The sequence below is a fragment of the Bufo gargarizans genome, chromosome 9 (genome assembly GCF_014858855.1).
Source record: "Bufo gargarizans isolate SCDJY-AF-19 chromosome 9, ASM1485885v1, whole genome shotgun sequence".
NCBI classification, from domain to species: Eukaryota; Metazoa; Chordata; class Amphibia; order Anura; family Bufonidae; genus Bufo; species Bufo gargarizans.
In genome coordinates this window covers 52203596-52231422 of record NC_058088.1, presented here as the reverse complement: position 1 = coordinate 52231422, position 27827 = coordinate 52203596, and the positions used below count along the sequence as shown (strand labels likewise).

The 27827-nt window shown below is 46.5% G+C and overlaps 1 protein-coding gene across 5 annotated transcripts in view; it reads left to right on the top strand.

The window, feature by feature from the left end:
* The window catches only part of DACH2 (dachshund family transcription factor 2), a 256753-nt gene that overhangs the window by 167484 nt on the left and 61442 nt on the right, over positions 1-27827 (top strand). For 3 of the 5 annotated variants that reach the window (XR_006391244.1, XM_044306202.1, XM_044306201.1), the window contains exons 4-5: positions 24348-24506; positions 26327-26499. Coding sequence is in view for 4 of the 5 variants with exons in the window: in XM_044306202.1 (XP_044162137.1) it covers positions 24348-24506; positions 26327-26499 (332 nt within the window). In the remaining variant the exon portion in view is untranslated. The remainder of the gene's footprint in view (positions 1-24347; positions 24507-26326; positions 26500-27827) is intronic. The other 2 variants (XM_044306204.1, XM_044306203.1) reach the window with 1 other exon arrangement.

Genomic DNA, 27827 nt, shown 5'->3' with positions numbered 1-27827 from the left:
TTAGCGGATTACTGCTCCTTTACGAGTTCATTTACTTGCTGGGATGTGACATTTAGTTATATTTCTAGGCTTTTAGCTATCATACAGTATTAAATAAATGCAGTCAAAGACCTGCCATGTACCATGGTATTTAACACGGCGCGCACTCTATCAGCTGCCTGCGTACACAGATTAAATTTCTCACTTTGCTTTTTGTAGAAATTCGGCGCTACCATGCATGATTTAGTAATTGCTTTCTTGCTTTCCCCTGTGAAATATCAAACAGCGCTAAGTATTTCTTCAGCTACTGTAACTCCGATGCAGAAATCGCGTGTTAGCTCTCCTGTCAACTCGATTTCAGCTCAAAGGATTCAGAAAGATGAAGAACAAACACAAACAGGGGAAAAACAAAAATGTAAAAGGCTAAAATACAGTGAACATAGACCTGCTTACGTGCCCTGCCGCGTGCTCGCCAGTGCAGTCACATCCTGCGTATTATCAGATATAATATATCATATATCGTGTCATACGCTGAGAACACCAACGATAAAGCTGAACTATAGAGCAAGCGCCTAAGAAATACGGCAGGCCCGTTTCTGGAAAGCTGACATTAATGTATTGATTACTCTGCTTCAATTTCCGCCCAGGATGTAAATTGCACATAAAATATGCTGTGTGGCAAAATTCAAAACTATTCCCTGGAAAACTTACTTGTATATTTAAACTGTGCAAAAGTATAATATATGGATTATGCCATATTCTCTATATAAAATGAATTTCAGGTAGCAAGTATATTTTGATCAAAAAATCTATTCCCGTCCACCACGACGAGGTGACCTCATTCTGGGTGGGACCCTTCTCTGTGCCATCTGAGCTCACATTAATTCAGGCTGAGCCGGCTCCACATACGTATATACTGAGGGTCATTTACCCACACGCCAGTCTTGATCTCCCTGCACTGATGATGTGTGAGGCGCCTAGTTTATTTAGAGGCAGATGTCTCTTAGTAACTTAGTGGCATCTCTTCCCTGCCTCGCTCCAGATACTGAAGTCTATGTCTGCTACAGGCTGACGCATTCTTCAGCTATAACTTACACCACTTGAAAAGTGTTGAGAAGCTTTAAAAATCACAAATTGGGGTGCACGTATGGCGTGCAACATAATCTGTGCCTTTCAAAGCCATAGTAATGGTATAAAGGGTTTAGTAAATGTATCTTCTCTTCTGTATCTTCTCCATTTCTTTCCTCTCTCTGTGCCAGCAGCCTTTGAAAATACTGCATTATTAAAAGCAGTTTGTGGAAAGGGGGGTGACCTAGGAGTGCACAACCAAAATGGAGACAGGCGCACCTCCAAATGCACACTGACAAAAGTCAGCACCTCCTGCAAAATGAAGTGAATGTGTAATAACAAACGTAATGGAACAGCACACTGCAAACATAGAATATATGGGCTATTACTTTGTAAACTGCATAAAATGAATATGAGGTAATTAGCAAATATATTTAGATCTAAATCCTCTATTCCCGTCCACCACGGTAAGGTGACCTCACCCACCACGGCAAGGTGACCTCATTCTGGATGGGGCCCTACTCCATGAAACCTCTCTCTGTGCCATCTGAACTCACATTAATTCGGGGTGAGCCGGCTCCACATATGTATACACTGACTCTGCTCTACGCGCCAGCTTTCTCTGTTCCAGCAGCCTCAAGTAAATTCAGGGGGAGCAGACGACCGCTCCATCCTGCACGAATTCTAAACTGCCTGAAGAAGGGATGGGTAAAGGTGATGTTACACAAGGCGATTATCGTGTCAATCGTGTAAATTATTGTCAAATCATTATCCAGCAGTGTAAAATCAATGAGCGACAATCGGTAGATTTCTCGTTTGTTCGATCGTTTGTAGGGCTGCAGCTAACGATTTTTTGAATAATCGATTAGTTGTCGATAATTTAATCGATTAATCGGGGAAAAAACTCAAAAATTACAAAACAAAGAGGTTTATATGATTTTACTTGAAAAATTATGTTCAAAGGCCATATTAAAACAAATTGTGGATGGCACTGTTATGGGGGGGATCTGTGGACGACACTATTATGGGGGATCTGTGGACGACACTATTATGGGGGATCTGTGGACGACACTATTATGGGGGATCTGTGGACGACACTATTATGGGGAATCTGTGGATGACACTATTATGGGGGATCTGTGGATGGCGCTGTTTTTGGGGGGATCTGTGGATGACACTATTATGGGGGATCTGTGGATGGCACTGTTATGGGGAGATCTGTGGATGGCGCTCTTATGTGGGATCTGTGAATGGCGCTGTTATGGGGGGATCTGTGGATGACACTATTATGGGGGATCTGTGGATGGCACTGTTATGGGAAGATCTGTGGATGGCGCTCTTATGGGGGATCTGTGAATGGCGCTGTTATGGGGGGATCTGTGGATGGCGCTGTTATGGGGGGATCTGTGGATGGCACTGTTATGGGGGAATTTGTGGATGGCACTGTTATGGGGGATCTGTGGATGGCACTGTTATGGGGGATCTGTGGATGACACTGTTATGGGGGGATCTGTGGATGGCGCTGTTATGAGGGGATCTGTGGATGGCGCTGTTATGAGGGGATCTGTGGATGGCGCTGTTATGAGGGGATCTGTGGGTGGCACTGTTATGGAGGGGATCTGTGGGTGGCACTGTTATGGAGGGCTCCTGTGGGTGGCACTGTTATGGAGGGGTCCTGTGGGTGACACTGTTATGGAGGGGTCCTGTGGGTGACACTGTTATGGAGGGGATCTGTGGGTGGCACTGTTATGGAGGGGTTCTGTGGGTGGCACTGTTATGGAGGGGATCTGTGGGTGGCACTGTTATGGAGAGGGGGATATGTGCACTGTTATGGGGAAGGGGATATGTGCACTGTTATGGGGAAGGGGATATGTGCACTGTTATGGGCATAACAGTGCACAGATCCCCCTCCCCATAACAGTGCACAGATCCCTTTCCCCATAACAGTGCACATATCCCCCTCCCCATATCAGTGCCATACACAGATCCCCCTCCCCATAGCAGTGCCATACACAGATCCCCCCTCCCCATAGCAGTGCCATACACAGACCCCCCTCCCCATAGCAGTGCCATACACAGATCCCCCCTCCCCATATCAGTGCCATACACAGATCTCCCTCCCCATAGCAGTGCCATACACAGATCCCCCTCCCCATAGCAGTGCCATACACAGATCCCCCCTCCCCATAGCAGTGCCATACACAGATTCCCCTCCCCATAGCAGTGCCATACACAGATCCCCCTCCCCATAGCAGTGCCATCCACAGATCCCCCTCCCCATAGCAGTGCCATACACAGATTCCCCTCCCCATAGCAGTGCCATACACAGATCCCCCCTCCCCATAGCAGTGCCATACACAGACCCCCCTCCCCATAGCAGTGCCATCCACAGATCCCCCTCCCCATAGCAGTGCCATACACAGACCCCCCTCCCCATAGCAGTGCCATACACAGATTCCCCTCCCCATAGCAGTGCCATACACAGATTCCCCTCCCCATAGCAGTGCCATACACAGATTCCCCTCCCCATAGCAGTGCCATACACAGATCCCCCTCCCCATAGCAGTGCCATACACAGATCCCCCCTCCCCATAGCAGTGCCATACACAGACCCCCCTCCCCATAGCAGTGCCATACACAGATTCCCCTCCCCATAGCAGTGCCATACACAGATTCCCCTCCCCATAGCAGTGCCATACACAGATCCCCCTCCCCATAGCAGTGCCATACACAGATCCCCCCTCCCCATAGCAGTGCCATACACAGATCCCCCTCCCCATAACAGCCCCGGCCCCGCTGCTCACCGGCAGTAACTTTTACTCAGCGTCAGCGCATCTTTATTACCTTACAATGAAGCTCAGGTAACAGGCAGAGCGGGCGGCGGCGTAACGTCACTCACTCACGTGACGCACCTGCTCGACCCACTTTATGAATGAAGGAGGCGGAGCAGGCGCGTCACATGAGTAAGTGACGTTACGCCGCCGTCCGCTCTGCCTGTTACTGGAGCGTCATTGTAAGGTAAAATAAAGATGCAGTGATTTAAAGTAAACCGCCCGCATAGCAACGAACCGGACGATTATTCGATAACTGGATTCGTCGGCAACTAATCCAGTTATTGATTATTATCGATTACATTGATTAATCGTTGCAGCCCTAGTCGTTTGTGTGGCCACAAAAGTAATTATCGAATGTTACTGATTTTCATACGTGTAAACAGGAATTGCTCGCTGCACGCACGATTACAGCCGAATAATGTGTCCATAACACAATGTAACAGTCCGCTTTACAAACGATTTTGTGAATGATAATCGGCGTGTCTAAATGGTCATCGTTAAGACGTTCCCTACACCAAAAACGGCGCGTTCCTCGCTCAATCGTACCGATCATCGCCTCGCGTGAAGGTACAACCAAAATGGAGACGGACACAACTCCAAATGCAAATACTGCAAAGACAAAAGACAAAGTTAGGCCGCTTTCACGCGATCATTATTTGGTCAGTATTTTTGTATCAGTATTTGTACGCCAAACCCAGGAGCGGGTCCAAAACACAGCAAAGGGGCAAATATTTCTATGATACCTTTTCTCTGCAGGTTCAGCTTCTGGTTTTGACTTACAAATACTGTCCGCCTCCTGCAAAATGAAGTAAACTCGCAGGTGAGCGTCGCCCTGGCTGAAACTACAAAAGTAAAAGCAAAAACTGAATATATGAGCTAAGGCTATATACCCTCTATACAATGTACATGAAGTAATCGGCAAATGTATTGTGATCACAGAGAGGCTTCAAAGAGTAGATTCCCGTCCAGAATGAGGTCACCTTGCCGTGGTGGATGGGAATAGATGATTCTGCTGAAAATACATTTTCTACGTGCCTCATATTTATTTTACGCAGTGAATGTAGTATTAGCCCGTGTATTGTATGTTTGCAGCCGCTGGCGCATTGTCTTTGCATTGCGACGCACACATCTGCGCATTTACTTCTCTTTGTGCTGACTAACCTCCGTCTTTACAGGCATATTCATCGTGGATTTCTCTCGCTTTAAATCGTCGTCATAAAGTAACATGTTTCAGAATTGAAATCTGCGCTGCATGGATTCCACTTCTGCATCGTGTGAATAAGGTTTGGTGCAATCTTACGCACTTTGCGTCTTCTGTAGTACGCTGCCCAGACAATCCGTAGCGTGTCCGCTGTGTGTGGACATATCCGTGTGCTGTAACACATCCTGCAAATACACAGGAAAAGTAAAAAAAGAGCTTTTTAAATAAAGGCAGAAAAATACAAGTAGTCTTAGGAGTAACATAAAAAAGTCTTGTGATGTTTTCTGACTTTTTTAAATTAAACATTCTTTTATTTGCTGTTTTCTTGTAAAAATACAAAAAAGATAAATGAAAATGAATAATGAAGTAGAACAGATACATTTTGTGCCCTTGTAACGGTGTTTGTAAGGTTTTACTTGTGTTTAGTTCTGGGCGCCATTATCTCCAGCTTTGTTTGTTCCTACGAAATATATTAAAATAAGTAAAATAATATCCGACTATTCACGTTTTTTTTGTTCCAATCTGACATGAGCGTCGATGTCCGTTACCTTCTCTGCAGCTTCTTCATTTAAACCTGGAAATAACATGAAATATCTGGAACCGTCGTCTTTCCTCCTGTTTCGCCTGTTACCTGCTCATAATTGTAAGATCGTCCTCCGCAATCTGTTAAAAAAAACAAAGCGCCGGCACAAATCCATCACTCGGAGGAATATTTAAGGAAGCGTCAAGAGGGGGGAACTCATTGGTTTAATGGAACGCTGTCAGGAAAAATCAGCGTCAGCGGCGACACGAGGGCAGGATTGATACTTCTGCGGTGACACGTTAAAAGAAAATCCTCTGCATTATTAAGGGCCCTCGGAATCTGTCAGCCGAGAGATGGCCGAGTTAGCAGCGGAAGGACGGCGCTCCTGAAGTGGAGAAGAAACGGCGTAGGCGCAGACCCCTCCATAACCTTTCATGTTCTACACCCACAGGAGCGCCGCCTGTTCACACGCAGCAGTTTTTGTGTCTTTTATTATATTATTTCAGGAAACAAAAGGTGACAGAAGTTATTTCATCTCTTAAATTAAAGGGTCCCTGAAAATCCCAACCACAACGTTACTGTGGATAGAACTTTATTTCTGTGTTCATTTCCATTCACTGGAGCTATGACTTGTAAAGCTCTGTTCATCCAGAGCTTCCTGGTTCATGAACAGAATGCCGGAACATCAGTGAAGACTGACATTATATACTGTAACGGTAACAGCAGTAGAGAAGGAGCAAGAGGTGAAGTTATGCGCCAGCATCCCGACTTATCTGCCGTTCAGACTCCATCGGAGGGGCAGAATTAACCTGCAGCTGCTTGAGGTGGGAATCGGCGTGCGCTGTCAGAACGGAGCTGGTCGGCCGTGTAAGCCGGCGGTGCTGCGCTCTCACCTCACGCTGTTCACCGCATTGTGGTTCTCATAAGCTTACTTCAATAGATAAATTAGTAATGCAGCTCTAGATGTCACTGAGATATAAGAGATGATGCAGCAGAATTCTAAATGCAGCTCTGGATGTGAGTAGAGTATAAGACATGATGTAACGGCAGAAGATTGCATGCAGCTCTGGATGTATTAGCAGATATTGTATGGCAAGGCAGCTCTGGCTATAATGGGAGTGTAAGATCTGATGTAAGAGCAGAATAGTGAATGCAGCTTTGGATGTATGTGGAGTTTTGGATATGATGTAATAGCAGATATGGAAATGCAGCTCTGGATGTAACTGGAGTTTCAGATCTGATGTAAGAGCAGAATGGTGAATGCAGCTCTGCATGTATGTAGAGTGTAATATCTGATGTAAGAGCAGAATGGTGAATGCAGCTCTGCATGTACTGTATGTAGAGTGTAAGATCTGATGTAAAAGCAGAAGGGTGAATGCAGCTCTGGATGTATGTGGAGTTTGAGATATGATAAAATAACAGATATGAAAATACAGCGCTGGATGTAAGTGTTATGTAGAAGCAGAGTACTGGATGCAGCACTGACTGTGAATGGAGTGTAAGATCTGATGTAAAAGCAGAGCAGTGAATACAGCTTTGGGTGTGAGTGGAGTGTAAGATGATAAAGCAGCAAAATAGTGAAATCTGCTCCAGATGTAAATAGAGTATAAAACATGATGTAACAGCAATGAGAATGCAGCTCTGGGTGTGAGTGGAGTGTAATCTGTAATGTAACTGAAGAACGGCACAGGTTTTGCGGCGTTACTGAAGATTTTGTGGAGATTTTTACTATGAAATATTGAAAAACGTGACAAAAGTTGATTTGGATTTTGAGGGGGATGTAAAATTTTGATTGCAAGCTTCTGCGATCACGAGGGAACAGTAAAACCAACCAGCTAATCAGCAGCACGATTTATTTGGAATATTTCCTGCGTGAGGCGTCTCGGATCTGGTTTTCTGTGGGACACGTGAAGGTGCAGAGCGCGCGGCGTGTTCCGCCCATGGTTCCGGTCATACATGAGCGCAGTTATAAAAGTCTGCATTTGGCAGCGCGCTCGGCTCATAATGGAATAGAAGTTGATTAGATAACATTTTTGCATCTGGAGTGGATGATCGCACGCTCGCCGCGCAGCTGCCAGCCTGATCCCAGGATTGCCGCAGAGAATTGCTGCGTGCCATGCGGGAGCCCAGTATCAGCACCGCGCCGGTAATTCATACACCCTTTCCATGCCGGGGACAAGCAGAGAAAGTCACTTACATTACTGGGAGGTTTACCTGGACTCTGTTACCTTAAATTCCACATTATCAGATGGCGGATTATCAGACACAAGGGAACTGAAAGTGGAAGTAAAGAAAGGTTTTGGTCCATAGTTTATAAGTTGTTATATTGTAAAACATACAGTACGTCCATCAGTAAGACATAAATAATGCACTGCATTCACAGAATGACATCCTGTACTCCAGAGCTGCATTCACAATTCCTATACTTGTTACTCAAAATACTCCTCATGCTTATGGACCTTCTACTTCAACACCTTTTGGCGCTCTTATAATGTATGGGGGACGGTACAGTGTCAGGTGCAGAGATGACACCCCCCCCCCCCCCACAATGCAAATCACCAGATCAAGCTCCCTGTAAACCCTCTGGCAAGATTTCAGCTCTGAAGCTACAGAATAGTGAGTTCTGACCCTGAGTTACATCCTATATTATACTCCAGAGCGGCACAGGATAAGTAATGTATGTACACAGTGACTGCACCAGCAGAATAGTGAGTGCAGCTCTGGAGTATAATACAGGATGTAACTCAGGATCAGTACAGGATAAGTAATGTATGTACACAGTGACTGCACCAGCAGAATAGTGAGTGCAGCTCTGGAGTATAATACAGGATGTGACTCAGGATCAGTACAGGATAAGTAATGTATGTACACAGCGACTGCACCGGCAGAATAGTGAGTGCAGCTCTGGAGTATAATACAGGATGTAACTCAGGATCAGCACAGGATAAGTAATGTCTGTACACAGTGACTGCACCAGCAGAATAGTGAGTGCAGCTCTGGAGCAGAATACAGGATGTAACTCAGGATCAGTACAGGATAGGTAATGTATGTACACAGTGACTGCACCAGCAGAATAGTGAGTGCAGCTCTGGAGTATAATACAGGATGTAACTCGGGAGCAGTACAGGATAAGTAATGTGTGTACACAGTGACTGCACCAGCAGAATAGTGAGTGCAGCTCTGGAGTATAATACAGGATGTAACTCAGGATCAGTACAGGATAAGTAATGTATGTACACAGTGACTGCACCAGCAGAATAGTGAGTGCAGCTCTGGGGTATAATACAGGATGTAGCTCAGGATCAGTACAGGATAAGTAATGTATGTACACAGCGATTGCTCCAGCAGAATAGTGAGTGCAGCTCCGGAGTATAATACAGGATGTAACTCAGGATCAGTACAGGATAAGTAATGTATGTACACAGTGACTGCACCAGCAGAATAGTGAGTGCAGCTCTGGAGTATAATACAGGATGTAACTCAGGATCAGTACAGGATAAGTAATGTATGTACACAGTGACTGCACCAGCAGAATAGTGAGTGCAGCTCTGGAGAATAATACAGGATGTAACTCAGGATCAGTACAGGATAAGTAATGTATGTACACAGTGACTGCACCAGCAGAATAGTGAGTGCAGCTCTGGAGTATAATACAGGATGTAACTCAGGATCAGTACAGGATAAGTAATGTATGTACACAGTGACTACACCAGCAGAATAGTGAGTGCAGCTCTGGAGTATAATACAGGATGTAACTCAGGATCAGTACAGGATAAGTAATGTATGTACACAGTGCCTGCACCAGCAGAATAGTGAGTGCAGCTCTGGAGTATAATACAGGATGTAACTCAGGATCAGTACAGGATAAGTAATGTATGTACACAGTGACTGCACCAGCAGAATAGTGAGTGCAGCTCTGGTGTATAATACAGGATGTAACTCAGGATCAGTACAGGATAAGTAATGTATGTACACAGTGACTGCACCAGCAGAATAGTGAGTGCAGCTCTGGAGTATAATACAGGATGTAACTCAGGATCAGTACAAGAGAAGTAATGTATGTACACAGTGCCTGCACCAGCAGAATAGTGAGTGCAGCTCTGGAGTATAATACAGGATGTAACTCAGGATCAGTACAGGATAAGTAATGTATGTACACAGTGACTGCACCAGCAGAATAGTGAGTGCAGCTCTGGAGTATAATACAGGATGTAACTCAGGATCAGTACAGGATAAGTAATGTATGTACACAGTGACTGCACCAGCAGAATAGTGAGTGCAGCTCTGGAGTATAATACAGGATGTGACTCAGGATCAGTACAGGATAAGTAATGTATGTACACAGTGACTGCACCAGCAGAATAGTGAGTGCAGCTCTGGAGTATAATACAGGATGTAACTCAGGATCAGTACAGGATAAGGCTACTTTCACACTCGTAGTAACCTTTTCCAACAGTGAACGACAAACTTCCATCAGCACACGTGTACAGTACAAACAGTAGTACAGATCGTGCAGGCTGTTCCCCTGCTGGAAAAGCTTATCGCTAGTGTCAAAGTAGCCTAAGTAATGTAAAGTATGTACACATTGATTCTACCAGCAGAATAGTGAGTGCGGCTCTGGAGAAATGTGAACTTTTATTCTGCCAGGTTTTGCTCCTGGTAGTGCCCAGTGCTCTCTGCAGTCAGCTGGTTCACTGCCCCTCCCCTGAGTAACCGCTATAGCGGCCTCCTGATTGGTTGCTATGGCTGTCACTCATAGGAGCGGTTGGGAGAGATTTCTTCACTGTGCAGCTCTGTCTTCTGGGCACTTGCAGGAGCAGAATGCAAGTTCATATTCACACTACTCCAGATGTTATATTAGCACTGCTGTCCCCAGCCCATGTCTGGTGCTGTCAGCAGTTTGGCCGAGTTCCATTAGCATTTTATGCCATTTGTCAGATCCTTTCCTCACTTTCCTTTGCCCCGGAGTCGGTGTCTTCAGCTGCAGGACGGTGGACGCTGCTGCCAGCAAAGAATCTGATTTCTGCACTGACATTGAACGCACCCGTTTAGAGAACACCAAACACGTTTTTCAAATGACAGCGTTGATTTGGGGCCTTGTGAACAATCGTGTCTCTTATTTTTAGATGAAATCGGCAATGGGGATCATAGGAGCTGCATTAGAACTTCCCTGCGCTGACACATTGTAACGAGGCCATCAGCTGCAGGGCTAGTTGTTTACAGCACACATCACTATCCTGACAGTTTACAGAGTATCAGCCGGGGCTCCAGACGCTCAGTTTACGGGATTACCTACCTTGGAGTCCATTGTAGCAAACCCCCTGCTGTGAAGCCCGCTCTGCGCTGATCTGTCTCCCACGCTGGGATTCTTGGAGCTTTCACCCCTTCTGAGATGCAGAATGAAATGAAACATTTAGACAAGATGTAATGGGATTCAGACAGTGTCACCGGCGGACGTGGAATCAGACGCTGCGTCCTGAGGGATCTGGTAAATGGCAGCAGAACTGGTCGCGGACCGGACAGTAACGAGAGCAAAGAGGCAACATTGTAATAAACAGCAGCGTAATAATATATAATAGGACGGGGATGACGGGCTCTACCCATGTAGGAGAACGCGGCAGTGCATGGAAGTAGTGGGAAGTGATTACAACTCGTGTGCCGGCCCGGCCCGTGCACCCACCGCAGGGCCACCACGTGCGGATGCAGGACTCATTCACCTAAATGGGATTCACAATCCGCATCCAACGGTCTGCACCGTAAAAAGTAATGCATGCGCTAGTTTTTTGCGGCACGGAGGCACGCTGTAGCGCTTCCATGGGGTTCCGTGCCTCCGCACCTTCCGGATTGTGCACAAACGGCCGGCGCCCATATATTGCGGACCCGCTGTTTGCCGACATGGTCGTGTTCATGAGCGCCTATAAGTGACCACAATGTATCTCAGGGGGTGGTCTTAAAGATTTTTTTTTTGATATTGATGACCTATCCTCAGGACGGCTCATCAATATCTGTTCCTGGGGGTCCGACCCCCTGCACCCCCCGCCGATCAGCTGCTTGAAGAGTCCGCTGTGCTCCAGTGAGTGCTTAGGACTCTTCCTAGGACTGTCACGTTCGTCAGTCACATGGCATAGACTAGGCATGCTCAACCTACGGCCCTCTAGCTGTTGCAAAACTACAACTCCCAGCATGCCCGAACAGCCTACAGCAGGACATTGTGGGAGTTTGTAGTTTTACAACAGCTGGAGGGCCGCAGGTTGAGCGTGCCTGACCAAGACCATGGAGCAGTAACCTTCGGCACTCCAGCTGTTGTAAAACTATAGTTCCCAGCATGCTCCATTCATTTCTATGAGGCCTCTTTCACACGGGCGTCATTTTTTTTGCCCGGATAAGAGCCGGGTGCGTTGCGGGAAAATGCGCGATTTTTTCTGCGCAAGTGCAAAACATTGTCATGCGTTGCACTCGCGTGAGAAAAATCGCGCATGTTTGGTACCCAAACCCGAACTTCTTCATAGAAGTTCGGGCTTGGGATTGATGTTCTGAAGACTGTATTATTTTCCCTTATAACATGGTTATAAGGGAAAATAATAGCATTCTGAATACAGAATGCATAGTAAACCAGCGCTAGAGGGGTTAAAAAAAATAAAAAAAAATTTAACTCACCTTAGTCCACTTGATCGCGAAGCCCGGCATCTCCTTGTGTCTCCGCTGCTGATGAACAGGACCTGGGATGAACTGCTCCATTAAATACAGGTTAAGGACCTTTGATGACGTCACTCCGGTCATCACATGGTACGTCACATGATCTTTTACCATGGTGATTCACCATGGTAAAAGATCATGTGATGACCGGAGTGACGTCATCGAAGGTCCTTAAGCTCTATTTAATGGAGTAGCTCAGCCCAGGTCCTGTTCATCAGCAGCGGAGACACAAGGAGATGCCGGGCTTCGCGAGCAAGTGGACTAAGGTGAGTTAAATTATTTTTTATTTTTTTTAACCCCTCTAGCGCTGGTTTACTATGCATTCTGTATTATGCTATTAAGGGAAAATAATAATGATCGGGTCTCCATCCCGATGGTCTCCTAGCAACCATGCGTGCAAATCGCACGGCATCCGTACTTGCTTGCGGATGCCATCCGATTTTCACACACCCCATTCACTTCTATGGGGCCTGCGTCACGTCAAAATCGGAAAATATAGAGCATGCTGCGATTTCAACTGAACGCACAAGTGATGCGTTAAAAACATCGCTCATGTGCACAGCCCCATAGAAATGAATGGGTCAGGATTTAGTGCGAGTGCCATACGTTCGCCGCACGGATCGCACCCGCACGGAAAACTCGCCCGTGTGAAAGGGGCCTGAGAGTTCTTAAAAGAGCAGAGCAAGTATGCATGCTGGGAGTTGTAGTTTCACAACAGCTGGAGGGCCGCAGGTTGAGCGTGCCTGACCAAGACCATGGAGCAGTAACCTTCGGCACTCCAGCTGTTGTAAAACTACAGTTCCCAGCATGCTCCATTCATTTCTATGAGAGTTCTTAAAAGAGCAGAGCAAGTATGCATGCTGGGAGTTGTAGTTTCACAACAGCTGGAGTGCCGGAGGTTGCTTACCCCCTGACCTAGACGCGGCTCAGTCCGATCTGTTATACAATGGATGCTGCGGCGCTCGGAGAGCTGCGAGGATGTTGCGGTGCTCCGAAGAGCGCCCCCTGTGCCCTCAAACAGCTGCTCTTTGGGGGTCCCGGGAGTCGGACCCCCACCGATCTGATATTGGTGACCTGTCCTGAGAATAGTCCATCAATATGAAAATCCTGGAAAACCCCGTTAAACTGTCCGTAGTGGAGAACGTTCGGTACCTGACATTTTGTTACATTTTGTTCCGTTTGTTGCGCTTTATCTTGGGTGTTGGTAAAGTGATGACTGTAGAGCGGTCGTCATCGCGCTGTTACTTCCTCGCGGTCCGTCCGTTTTCGGCGCGTGCCTTACTCTTGTTGATTTTCGCCGTCTTCTTCCAGAGTCGCTAATGGAAATGTATTCTGTTTAATGACTCTGAAATCCTGCCTGTAATTAGATATGGGAATTGCTGATACTTGGTAACAGATGATACTGGAATAATAATATGAGTGATGCTGCCGCGCGGCCTCAATCCTCCCAAATCTGCATCATTTTTCATCGTATTGACATGGCGGCCGCGGCGAGAACAAAGCGGGAAGGAGGAGAACGAGCGATCGCCAAGACGCAAAAAACTGTATATTCACTTTTATCTCGTCTGTTTTCATTTTTATTTTAATTTTTTTTACATTTTCAGTGTTTTCATTTTTAAAATTTGAATATGAAGTCCCTCCCCCCATGTGGTTTATGAACATGTGGTGGTGAAGCCGTGGCATACTACCCATGTGGCACTCTCGGAGCAGCAGTGCATCCTGGGAAACCAAGCCCATTTACTACAGATGGGTGAAAGGTTGTCAGAAAAACTGAAAAACCTAACCTACAGGAGAATCTGCCTGTCCGCTAATTCCCAGACTGAGAAGGAGCAAGATACCCCCCAGAAGCACAGAGTATTTCAGGAGAGGAGTGTGCGGATCTTGTGGGAGGTATTATCATGGTAAGGTCAGGCCATATTATACTACATGGCTGTATTATCTGTGCTGTTACATAGGACTGCAGGGAACATCTACTACATTATCTGTACTCAGAGAGATATCACTGTGTTATCTGTGGTGTTACATAGGACTGCAGGTGACATCTACTACATTATCTGTACTCAGAGAGATATCACTGTGTTATCTGTGGTGTTACATAGGACTGCAGGTGACATTTACTACATTATCTGTACTAAGAGAGTTATCACTGTTATCTGAGGTGTTACATAGGACTGCAGGTGACATCTACTATACTATCTCTACTGAGAGAGTTATCACTGTGTTATCTGTAGTGTTACATAGGACTGCAGGTGACATTTACTACATTATCTGTACTAAGAGAGTTATCACTGTTATCTGTGGTGTTACATAGGACTGCAGGTGACATCTACTACATTATCTGTACTCAGAGAGTTATCACTGTGTTATCTGTAGTGTTACATAGGACTGCAGGTGACATCTACTACATTATCTGTACTCAGCGAGTTATCGCTGTGTTATCTGTGGTGTTACATAGGACTGCAGGTGACATCTACTACATTATCTGTACTCAGAGAGTTATCACTGTGTTATCTGTAGTGTTACATAGGACTGCAGGTGACATCTACTACATTATCTGTTCTCAGCGAGTTATCACTGTGCTATCTGTGGTGTTACATAGGACTGCAGGTGACATCTACTACATTATCTGTACTCAGAGAGCTATCACTGTGCTATCTGTGGCGTTACATAGGACTGCAGGTGACATCTACTACATTATCTGTACTCAGAGAGTTGTCACTGTGTTATCTGTGGTGTTACATAGGACTGCAGGTGATATTTACTACATTATTTGTACTCAGAAAGTTATCACTGTGTTATCTGTGGTGTTACATAGGACTGCAGGTGACATCTACTACATTATCTGTACTTAGCGAGTTATCACTGTGTTATCTGTGGTGTTACATAGGACTGCAGGTAACACCTACTACATTATCTGTACTTAGCGAGTTATCACTGTGTTATCTGTGGTGTTACATAGGACTGCAGGGGACACCTACTACATTATCTGTACTCGGCGAGTTATCACTGAGTTATCTGTAGTGTTACATAGGACTGCAGGTGATATCTACTACATTATCTGTACTAAGAGAGTTATCACTGTGTTATCTGTAGTGTTACATAGGACTGCAGGTGACATCTACTACATTATCTGTACTCAGAGAGTTATCACTGTGTTATCTGTAGTGTTACATAGGACTGCAGGTGATATTTACTACATTATTTGTACTCAGAGAGTTATCACTGTGTTATCTGTAGTGTTACATAGGACTGCAGGTAACACCTACTACATTATCTGTTATCCCCATGTATACTGAGCTCTGCTACACCTTTATATAAGTCTCTAGAAGCCGTACGCTATATTTCTGTATCTCGGTGTCGCCGCTCCTCGCTTTGCTCCGCCTCTTCTTGTGTTTCGGGGGACACGGCTTATTTGTCATTATGCTTAATTTGCACATAGCGCGCTGAAGTAAAGGCCAGGGGATGTAGGCCGGGAACACAGCTGTACTCGCGGCACATTTAATTGCCTCTCCATCCTCAACCTCATTTATCTTCATTTCTTCCCAATTATAGCAAATTATCAATAGTCTCTGAAGCCTCGGAATCTTAATCCCCTTTATTCAGGCGGCATTAGTCGGTGGCAGATGAATTCTTGGAGGGAGTCGCCCTGCGATGCCGCCTTCCTCCACCTCTGGCAGATGGTGTTGCTCACAAGAAATGGGACAAAACATTTGGAATTTGTTAGCGGCACGGCGATTGGGATTCAAGCTGTCAATATTTTTTCAAAACATAATCAAGGCATCTCCTGCTCAGAAAACGCGGACGGGGCAATTACTGCGTCTGCGGCGCCAGACGGTTTACAGCGCGAGAAACTGTCTCCCGTCCAAGAAGAGTGAGATAGAAACAATGTATCGTTATTCCTGTTACAGTTTGTTTATTTAATGTTGTAAATATTGATAAGGAATCTTCCCGGAGCAGAAGAACAGAAGACGACGCGTGTAAGGGCTACTTTCACACTGGCGTTTTGAATTCCGTTTGTGAGATCCGTTTCAGGGATCTCACAAACTGTTCAAAACGGATCAGTTCAGCCCCAATGCGTTCTGAATGGGTAAGGATCCGCTCAGAATGCATCAGTTTGCCTCCGTTCCGCTCTGGAGGTTTCTTGTAGCGTTCTGGTGTCCGCCTGGCGATGCAGAGCCAAACGGATCCGTCCTGACTTACAATGTAAGTCAATGGGGGCGGATCCGTTTTCACTGACACAATATGGTGCAATTAAAAACGGATCCATCCCCCATTCACTTTCAATGTAAGTCAGGACGGATCCGTTTTGACTTTGTTCTTCATAATGCAAACGGATCCGTTCTGAACGGATACAAGCGTTTGCATTTTTAGGTGCGGACCCGTCTGTGCAGATACCAGACAGATCCGCACCTAACGCAGGTGTGAAAGTAGCCTAAGATCACTGCTTCCGGAAATGACTGGAGCAACTTATGTAAATGAAGCATAAACATTGTATAAGGGCTCAATCACACAAATGCATGAATGTGGCCGCATCTCTTCCACAAATTTGCGGAACGGGTGTGGACCCGTTAATTTCAACGAAGCCGTAATAGATGTGGACAGCACACTGTGTCCTGTCCGCATCCGTGGTTCCATTCCGTGGCCCCGCAAAAAAAAAAAAATTAAATATGTCCTATTCTTGTCCTTTTTGTGGACAAGAATAAGCATTTCTATAATTGGCCACCCATTCCGTTCTAAAATTGCAGAACGCACGTGGCTGGCATCCATGTTTTGTGGATCAGCAAAATACGGCGCGATCTTCTGAATGAGCCCTAAGGAAGAGTTCTGCAACTTTGTAATAGACTGTGTTTCAGTTCCTCTCTGGTTTTCAGATCTCTGCTTGCTGAGGATGTTCTTGATTTCGCCCAGAGGCTGACAACCTTCCCAAATGAAAACTTGACACAGCTGATGGTTTGTTACAATTGTTTCCAGTCTAGAAAATTCTCTGTGAGCTCAACAGCGCGGCCTCCAGGCTGCTGAGTGCAGTGCATTGTGGTTGGGGCCTGTCAGCTCTGTGCCGATCGATTCTAAGCGGCAGCCAGCAGAAATGTGCCGATCCGGAGTACAAGACACCATGTAACAGCAGAATTGTGAATGCAGCTCTGAATATGACTGCAGTGTAAATTATGATGTAACAGCAGAATTGTGAATGCAGCTCTGGGTTTGACTGCAGCCAGGCCGTTTTTACATCATCTTCCGCACATCCACTTTTCCATCCCTCTGTGCTGATCAAAGGAGGATCAATTAAAAGGACACGTTCCTCAATATCCTCTTACGAATCCTATTCTAGGTCCTCTGGATGTGATTTTAAATGTTTTTTTCCCCCGTTTCCGTTCCGTTTTTTTGCGTTCCGTATACGGAACCATTCATTTCAATGGAACAATTTTTCCGTTCCGTTCAAAGATAGAACATGTCCTATTATTGTCCGCATAACAGACAAGGATATTATTGTTATATCAGGGGCCAGCTGTTCTGCAAAAAACTGAATGCACACGGACATCTTCCGTATTTTTTTGCAGATCCATTTTTTGCGGACCGCAAAATACTGAAAAAGCCATACTGTCGTGTGCAAGAGGCCTAAGACATGGGGTAACCACAGAAATGTAAATGCAGCTTTGGATGTGAGTGGAGTAGAGCTCAGATGGTGACTAGTATAAGGCAGACTATAAGGTTAAAATTGTGAGTGCAGCTCTGGATACTACTGGAGAATAAGAGGATGTGAGTGCAGCTCTGGAAGTAACTGGAGAATGAGAGGATGTGAGTGCAGCTCTGGAAATAACTACAGAATAAGAGGCTGTTAGTGCAGCTCTGGATACTACTGGTGAATAAGAGGATGTGAGTGCAGCTCTGGAAGTAACTGGAGAATAACAGGATGTGAGTGCAGCTCTGGAAACTACTGGAGAAAAAGAGGATGTGAGTGCAGCTCTGGAAGTAACTGGAGAATAAGAGGATGTGAGTGCATTTCTGGAAGTAACTGGAGAATAAGAGGATGTGAGTGCAGCTCTGGATACTACTGGTGAATAAGAGGATGTGAGTGCAGCTCTGGAAGTAACTGGAGAATAACAGGATGTGAGTGCAGCTCTGGAAACTACTGGAGAAAAAGAGGATGTAAGTGCAGCTCTGGAAGTAACTGGAGAATAAGAGGATGTGAGTGCATTTCTGGAAGTAACTGGAGAATAAGAGGATGAGAGCGCAGCTCTGGAAGCTACTGGAGAACAGGATGATGTGAGTGCAGCTCTGGAAGTAACTGGAGAATGAGAGGATGTGAGTGCAGCTCTGGAAGCTACTGGAGAATGAGAGGATGTGAGTGCAGCTCTGGAAGTAACTACAGAATAAGAGGATGTGAGTGCAGCTCTGGATGCTACTGGAGTACATGACGTGACGTAGCTCGGCACAGAATACAGTATTTCCTGCAGTTTCCCCCTGAAATGTGAGCCCCGTTCTGGGCGACCATCGGCGCCTCCTGCAGCCGCTGATCTTCTCCTTATTTGACGTCTTGTCATTTTGTCGGTTTCCTTTCTGCTTTACTTTTTTTGGAAAGTTTGGACGGGCGCAGAGATCTCCAGCTTCTCATTACATAATTATTAGAAGATTACTTCACCTAAGCGGTGACAGACATATTTTTTAAGTATGACTGACTGATGGACAGACTGGGAATTGCAGAATTAATGGGCACATTTCAATGCTTTGGCGCGGCTTAGCAGTAATTACATCTCTCCAGCGCTTGATACGTTTTTGGAACGGGCCCAGTAAAACCATCAGTGAGGCTTTTCCAATTTGACACTTTAACCTGCTGTAAATCATGGCTTCCTCCTGCTCACAATCCGCCACATGAAAAGCATGGCGTCCAGGCCAAGGCTCTTCTGATGGGGACTTGGAGGAACAAGTTTTTTTCAGTTTTTTTCTCGTCTCCACTGAAACTGTGCAGAAAATAACCATCTACTGGTCCAGCCCTCCGAGTGACACGGGGACATTAGAGCCAGTGCGCTGCCGTGAAGCTGTTATATTGTGCAGGGGGATGGATGTTTGCAGACCCTATTCTGATAAATGGGACGGACATAGAAAGTCCTGCAACTAATCTGCTATGTGTGAATACTCCCTAAGGACGGCTCCGAGTCTTCACGTCACTCCTTCCTTTCAGGGCTCGTCCACATGGCTGTAGTTTTGGTCCGCATCCGATCTGCATTTTTTGCGGATGAGATGTGGACCCATTTATTTTAATGGGTCCACAAAAGATGCAGACAGCACACCGCGGCCTTAGAAAAAAATAGTACATTTCCTTTACTTGTCCGTTTTGTGGATGTGAATAAGCAGTTCTTACAGAGGGCTGGAAGCACCAATCCGCAAAAAATGCGGAACGCACACGGGCGGTATCTGTAATTTGCGGATCCACAATTTGTGGACTGCAAAAGCCGCTATGGGCCGTGTGCATGAGGCCTAATTGTATTTTACGTCAGCAGTCCAAGCACTTGACTGTACGGTCACACTCGTTTATTGACGTGGTCTTATTGTCACCTTCCTTGAAAAAAAATTTAAGAAACGTATTTGGCGGTTTCCGTTGAAGCCGATTTAACACTGCAGCTTGTTGTGAACACACTGTGCTGAAGTCGACAGTGCAAACTCTGTGCAGGCATTGAACAAACAGGGGGGCTGGGAGATTTCAGCTCTGAAGCTGTAGAGTTGTGAGTGCTGCTCTTCAGTACACACTGAGGCTTTTACTTTCCTGGGAGCGGTGACTTTCTGACTTCTTGTATCACCTCTGTGTCCCCAATTTATAGAGGCAGTTTTCGGGGGCTTTAGTTTCCCGCTCGCCCCCGCTCCTTCATTATCCTGCAGAGAACAGTGAATTTTAATTGTGGACCATATACTGAGATGAGCGGCGCCCCCGGCACCTTCTGTGCGCATCTTCCAGGCTATTAAGCTCTCCTAAATATGGCCAGCACCTGTCCGGATCATACATCTCCGCTGTCAGGGAGCATATGGACAGTAAATAGTGTTTCTCCAGTAACGCAGGTAATAACGGGAGCGCGGCGCGCGCCTCGCCTTCATCTCATTTATTTGCTTTGATTTATGGACTAAACCCACAAATACTGGAAAACCTGCAAAATAAATCTGCGCCTTAGCGTTTTCCTCACGCAGCGTTCTCCTTAGACTCCGGAGGACGTGTTCTGAGCGCTGTGCGGCCATCGACTCCGGCCGGTGATGTTCACTTCAGCTTCAGTCCCTTATAGGCAGTAGGGAGGCTGTGGCCCCTTTATTCCGGGGCCCCTGTGCAGCTGCACATAGGATATGTCTGCCCTGTGGGGTCAGATTCCTCTTTAGCGCAGTCTCCCCCACTCTTGACCAGCGCAGTGACTTGGGACGAGCGGTGTGATTGATAGGACCAGCGGCGCTCGCCGCTCATCCGACTCTTTTACTGTAACTCTCCAGTGGAGTAAAATTTACTTTGTGTTTGAGTTTCCGAGCGGATGATGAATGGGATTTTATTCGTCTTCTGTTCCTGATATTAAATAAAGAAATAAAAGCAGCGCGGTCGCTCGTTGGGACTGGGGGCGCGGACGTGGACGGCATGATAGACTCACGACTGACTTCACAGAGATAAAAGGCGTTAGCTGATCGTGGCGATCGTACGGTCGGCACAATAAATGACGGCGTTCAGCTCGCGCTTCTCATTTGTCGCTTTTGAAGTTTATAAAAAGCCGCAGATTTGTCGGAGAGTCCGGTCCTGGATGTAACGGGAGAGAAACCTGACAAGATGGCGCCGCCTTCACGGAGAAGTTACTGGAAACGTACACTACACCCTGGAGCTGACGGCATAGGACGAGGACCGGCAAAGATAATGAGCCTCGTTGTGCACTCGCTGTTCTGCTGGCTCTGATTGGAAACAGTCAGCAAGTTTGAGGACAGACACCCCCTAACAGCTCAGGTTAGCCTCTAGAATACAGGGGTGCTCTCCCTCTTATTATGCTTCCTCGTATACAATTCCTGCAGAGTAAGCTGTATGCAGACACTGAACAAGCAGGGAGTGCTGGGAGCGTTCAGCTCTGTCATCCAGTCATGTGATCATGAGGGTTACCGGTGGGCTGGCGATAAAGGGAGGATCACACTGTCTGTTCCTGGCTGCAGCCGTCCTCCTTGTTTACTATGGGGCCCTATACATAGTGACTGGACCAATAGGGCCCGGAATAAATTATTGGTGTTGGGCACTCAATAGCCCAAGGTGGTAGTATGTGCCCAAGTCTACCGTCTGGTGCCCCCACATCATTCTGCTCCACCTTCGCCTTCTTCCCATTTCTTCTGTCTTCCATAATTATCCAATTTTCTGCAGCTTTGGGGGTAACTGTGGATCTACAATCATTCCAGCGGGGATACGTTTTTGGGGTGAAATTCTTATCTGATGCATTAGTGATGGATCGTGGGGTTCAGCGCTGCTTGTGATTTGTGGTCCAAGAATGAAGCCGTGTCCTTCAGTAATAAACCTTCTCCTGTTGGAATAAAGGCTGAGACTTTGTGGACATGTCTGGTTTCCTTGCCACACTGAAGCCCCCAAGAAAATCAACCGATCCTCCATAGTTGGTTTTCAGATTGTTACAATGTATCAATCTGTAGTCCAGAGCATTGTCCAGACTGATACATTGTATCCACTTCTAATCTGAGACCAGGATGAGCTACAATACGTTCGGAAAGTCCTCACACCCCCACTGTCCTTACATTCTGTTCTCTTGCTCCTTGTGCTATCAGTTCCCCAAGTAAAGGGTCTGAAGACTTATGTCCTGAGTAAAGGGGCTGAAGACTTATGTCCTGAGTAAAGGGGCTGAAGACTTATGTCCTGAGTAAAGGGGCTGAAGACTTATGTCCTGAGTAAAGGGTCTGAAGACTTATGTCCTGAGTAAAGGGTCTGAAGACTTATGTCCTGAGTAAAGGGGCTTAGGACTTATGTCCTGAGTAAAGGGGCTTAGGACTTATGTTCTGAGTAAAGGGGCTGAAGACTTATGTCCCGAGTAAAGGGGCTGAAGACTTATGTCCCGAGTAAAGGGGCTGAAGACTTATGTCCTGAGTAAAGGGGCTGAAGACTTATGTCCTGAGTAAAGGGTCTGAAGACTTATGTCCTGAGTAAAGGGGCTTAGGACTTATGTTCTGAGTAAAGGGGCTGAAGACTTATGTCCTGAGTAAAGGGGCTGAAGACTTATGTCCTGAGTAAAGGGGCTGAAGACTTATGTCCTGAGTAAAGGGGCTGAAGACTTATGTCCTGAGTAAAGGGGCTGAAGACTTATATCCTGAGTAAAGGGTCTGAAGACTTATGTCCTGAGTAAAGGGGCTGAAGACTTATGTCCTGAGTAAAGGGGCTGAAGACTTATGTCCTGAGTAAAGGGGCTGAAGACTTATGTCCTGAGTAAAGGGGCTGAAGACTTATGTCCTGAGTAAAGGGGCTGAAGACTTATATCCTGAGTAAAGGGTCTGAAGACTTATGTCCTGAGTAAAGGGGCTTAGGACTTATGTTCTGAGTAAAGGGGCTTAGGACTTATGTTCTGAGTAAAGGGGCTGAAGACTTATGTCCTGAGTAAAGGGGCTGAAGACTTATGTCCTGAGTAAAGGGGCTGAAGACTTATGTCCTGAGTAAAGGGGCTGAAGACTTATGTCCTGAGTAAAGGGTCTGAAGACTTATGTCCTGAGTAAAGGGTCTGAAGACTTATGTCCTGAGTAAAGGGTCTGAAGACTTATGTCCTGAGTAAAGGGGCTTAGGACTTATGTCCTGAGTAAAGGGGCTTAGGACTTATGTTCTGAGTAAAGGGGCTGAAGACTTATGTCCCGAGTAAAGGGGCTGAAGACTTATGTCCCGAGTAAAGGGGCTGAAGACTTATGTCCCGAGTAAAGGGGCTGAAGACTTATGTCCCGAGTAAAGGGGCTGAAGACTTATGTCCCGAGTAAAGGGGCTGAAGACTTATGTCCCGAGTAAAGGGGCTGAAGACTTATGTCCCGAGTAAAGGGGCTGAAGACTTATGTCCCGAGTAAAGGGGCTGAAGACTTATGTCCTGAGTAAAGGGTCTGAAGACTTATGTCCTGAGTAAAGGGGCTTAGGACTTATGTTCTGAGTAAAGGGGCTGAAGACTTATGTCCTGAGTAAAGGGGCTGAAGACTTATGTCCTGAGTAAAGGGTCTGAAGACTTATGTCCTGAGTAAAGGGTCTGAAGACTTATGTCCTGAGTAAAGGGGCTGAAAACTTATGTCCTGAGTTAAGGAGATGAAGACATGTCCTGAGTAAAGGGTGTGAAGACTTTTGCCCATGTGAGATGTGTTTTCCCCTCTCAGTAAATTAGTGAAGATTTCTCACCTTCTTCTCACTTTCTCATTCTGGGGACTGAGGGCAGAACGATGGGGAACTGAGAGCACAAGGAGCGAGAGGACAGGGTGTGAGGACTTTCTCAATGCACTGTATATGATGGGGGAACTGATAGCACAAGGAGCGAGAGAGCAGAATGTGTGGACACTGAGGGTGTGAGGACTTTGTCAATGCTCTGTATGTACAGGCTTAATGCTTCTAAATGTAAACTGGAGTGCTCTCATTCACTGATAGCAAGCAGAGATCTTAAAAATGGTGAAGAATTGAAAGACTATGAGGGAGATTTATTAAACGCTGTGTTATTGTGTTTGACCCCCTTCGGTTCCGGAGGATGTGACTGGTTTATGATGAGGTGCAGGCCTTAGGTGCAATCTCTGGTGGTCTGTGCACCAGACTGGAAGCTCGGAGCCACTGTAGATTTCTGTCTTCATTTGTGCGGGAATTAAAACGAATGAATGAATCTCCCCCCAAAGTCCATGAGGAGGTTGTAGGACTGAGCTTCACCCTCTATAAATTAGGGCAGTTTGGGGGGGGGGGGGGGGGGGGTAGTTGCCGCGGGTACCGGGCGTCCGATGGTTTATATTCGCTGTTTCTCCGGCATTGCACGCAGCGTATTATCATGGTGCTGATGTCACATGTTACTGACGTGTTCTCCTCATGCTCCAGGTGGAAGCGAATCCTCGTGGGATAAGGAGAAGCTCCAGTCTCCGATCACCACCAGCGGCTCCCAGCATGCACTGGGACACGTCACCCTGTCCGGACAGTCCGCCATCGGAGGTGCCCATCCCTTAAGTCCTCTCCAGCAAAATCACCTGCTGTCTAACCGTACGTATACCGGAGACCTCCACAGCAGCACAGCGACCCATGTCCAAATAGTCGTTTTACTCTAGTCACACCAAGAGCTGCATTCCCAATTCCTGGTGGTTTCTTGATTTCTTTGCCTCCTGCTGGTTCAGTGTCTGAATAAATTACTGGGCATTATGGGAAAGCAGCTAAAATGATGGGGGTTGTGTTTGTCATCACAGCAGTGACTATGAAGGAACCGGCAGGATTGAGACTGCAGCTCTCAGTGTGACTGGAGTATAAGGGATGAATGTTCGCAGAGTAGCTCAGGAATATGTGTGAATTGTAGCTTAAAGGGCCAGTCCTATGTAAAAGAGTCTGACTACCCATCTTAAAATATTCTTTCTCACAGCTGAAGGTTTGTTGCAGTGTTTCGGGGCAGACAATCCTCTCTGAGCTAAACATAGCAGCAGCAGCAAATATCTCCTAACTGTCCTGGACTCCAGGCTGATAGCTCTCACCTTTACTGATACATTGTAACAGACCCTCAGCTGTGTGTTAGGGCAGGTGTTCAGCCTCTGTATTCATTGTAATGTTCCCTTTCACTGACAGCAAGCAGTCTATTAGGCATGTGCAGAACCTTTCATAACACAGTGATAAAGCTTTATTTACATAGGACTGCTGAATCCCTTTGTTATGTGACCAGTGGGAGTTATTGTCCAGTCACTTCCAAAGCTGCAGTCATAATCCTGCTGTTACATCATATCTTATACTCCAGTCACATCCAGAGCTTAATCCAAGGATCTTCTGGTTCCCTGTTAGCTCTCAGGCTGCAGTCCCGCAAGGTCCCTGCTGATTCAGCATACTGAGCTGGTGCTGACAGACTCCCAATAGAAGCTTACTGAAATGCCACGAGGCTCTGGAGGTGACTAGAGTCTAAAGAAAGAAATTATGTAACAGCTGCACTGTGACTGGAGTACAGGGCATGATATATAGAAACAAAGAATTGGCAGTGCAGCTCTGGATGTGACTGGAGTGTATGACGTTATACAGCAGCATAACTGTGCTTGCAGCTCTAGATCTGACTGCAGTGTAGGTAATGATGTAGCAGAATTGTGAATGCAGCTCTGGATGTGAGTGTAGTATAAGCCATTTTATATGAGCAGAATTATGAATGCAGCTCTTGATAGGACTGGACTATATGAGGTTATACAACAGCATAAATGTGATTACAGTTCTGGATCTGACTACAGTGTAGCTGATGCTGTTGTAGCAGAATTATGAATGTAGCTCTGGATGGAACTGGAGTATGTGATGTTATACAACAGCATAATTTTGATTGCAGCTCTGGATATGACTGTAGTATAGGTAATGATGTCATAGCAGAATTGTGAATGCGGCTCTGGATGTGACTGGAGTATGATATTTTATATCGGCAGAATTATGAATGTAGCTCTGGATGGAACTGGAGTATAAAACATGGTGTCTGGTAGATGCTTTTCTATAGAAATGTGACCTGTTGAGTAAAGCCAAGGTTCGGCTCTGCGGCGGACCCCCGGTTTGTGGTGTGCCCCCCGTCCGCATGGACCCCACATTGAGAAGAGAAGCAGCAGAGTCCGGACCGCGCTGGAGACGCTTTGTACAAAATGTAACAATTTCTGTTTGTGTTTTTAACAAATGTAACCAATCCTGATATTCTGAAGTCAGTGAATGTGTAGAACTACAACTCCCATCCTGGTACCCCCCGCAGCAGCTCTGATTATCCCTCGTTATTTGGGGTGACGGGAATGAAATTGTAACAGAACCGCAGCGAGTGGCGTCGCCGCCCTGGATTAACGTCTCCTCTGTTCTTGTATTTTTAGGATTAGACCTGCCGTTCATGGTCATGCCCCACCCCCTCCTTCCAGTCAGCTTACCGCCTGCATCCGTTGCCATGGCAATGAATCAAATGAATCACCTTAATACTATCGCCAACATGGCCGCGGCGGCTCAGATGCACAGCCCTCTGTCTAGAGTGGGAGCTTCTGTCATCAAGGTAAGAACAATGGGCGTGCGGGGTAACGAGGCACCTCGCCCGCGCAGACCCCCGCAGGACCCTCCGCAGATTAGACATTTCCTCTGCATTAACGTCTGCGGGAGATTCGCTTTCTGCTGTGAGATCTCCCTGCGCAGCGCCTGCGCCAGCGGCCGCCCCTCTGATCTGTATCCAGGCCTCTGATGGAAGCCCGCACCGCACAGCAAAGGGTTAACCTCAGTCCTATCCTATATACCACTGAAAAGGTGCATTTAACCCCCAAGCTGCTGCGCAGAATAACACTATGACCATCAATATGGCCGCCGTCCATGGTCGCCACTCAGACCCTGAGAGACAGATCTGCCGACTCATACAGTCAGCATTACCGTGCTGGGTGAGCGCCGCTCCGGAGCCAGAATGGTGACCATATGGATTGTCAGTCATCACAGAGGGGCTGCGGTCTCATACAGGACCAGGTCATCCGAATACCCCGATAACGTCCATCAGCGCTGATCACACAGGAGGTAAACTAGGGAGCAGGGGCCCCAATGGTTCAGCTGGTAACCCAGCTTTCCTAGGAACAGATATCACAGCTTAAAGGGGTATTCCCATCTCTTTAATTTCCCAATTCCCACCCTTTTTGGGAAAATAAGTCCCCTTTTACCTGTTCCTTGTCTTTCGTCTCCCCTGGTTACGGCCACCTCTTCTGTCGAATCCTGCCGGGCCGCGCTTGCGCAGAAGTCTGAAGATTTTCTCCCGGCCAGGAATAGGTCATCATGGCGCATGTGCGGCAGCGTGCGCGTTCAGGACATTGCCCGGCCGGGAGAAAATCTTCAGTCTTCTGCGCAAGCGCGGCCCGGCAGGAGAAGAATCCAGGAAGTGAACGTCGCACTTAACAAGGGTAAGTATAAAAAGTGAAGATTGGAATACCCCTTTAATAGAATATTTACCATTCTGTATGTACACAGTGACTGCACCAGCAGAATAGTGAGTGCAGCTCTGGAGTATAATACAGGATGTAACTCAGGATCAGTACAGGATAAGTAATGTATGTACACAGTGACTGCACCAGCAGAATAGTGAGTGCAGCTCTGGAGTATAATACAGGATGTAACTCAGGATCAGTACAGGATAAGTAATGTATGTACACAGTGACTGCACCAGAAGAATAGTGAGTGCAGCTCTGGAGCATAATACAGGATGTAACTCAGGATCAGTACAGGATAAGTAATGTATGTACACAGTGACTGCACCAGCAGAATAGTGAGTGCAGCTCTGGAGTATAATACAGGATGTAACTCGGGATCAGTACAGGATAAGTAATGTATGTACACAGTGACTGCACCAGC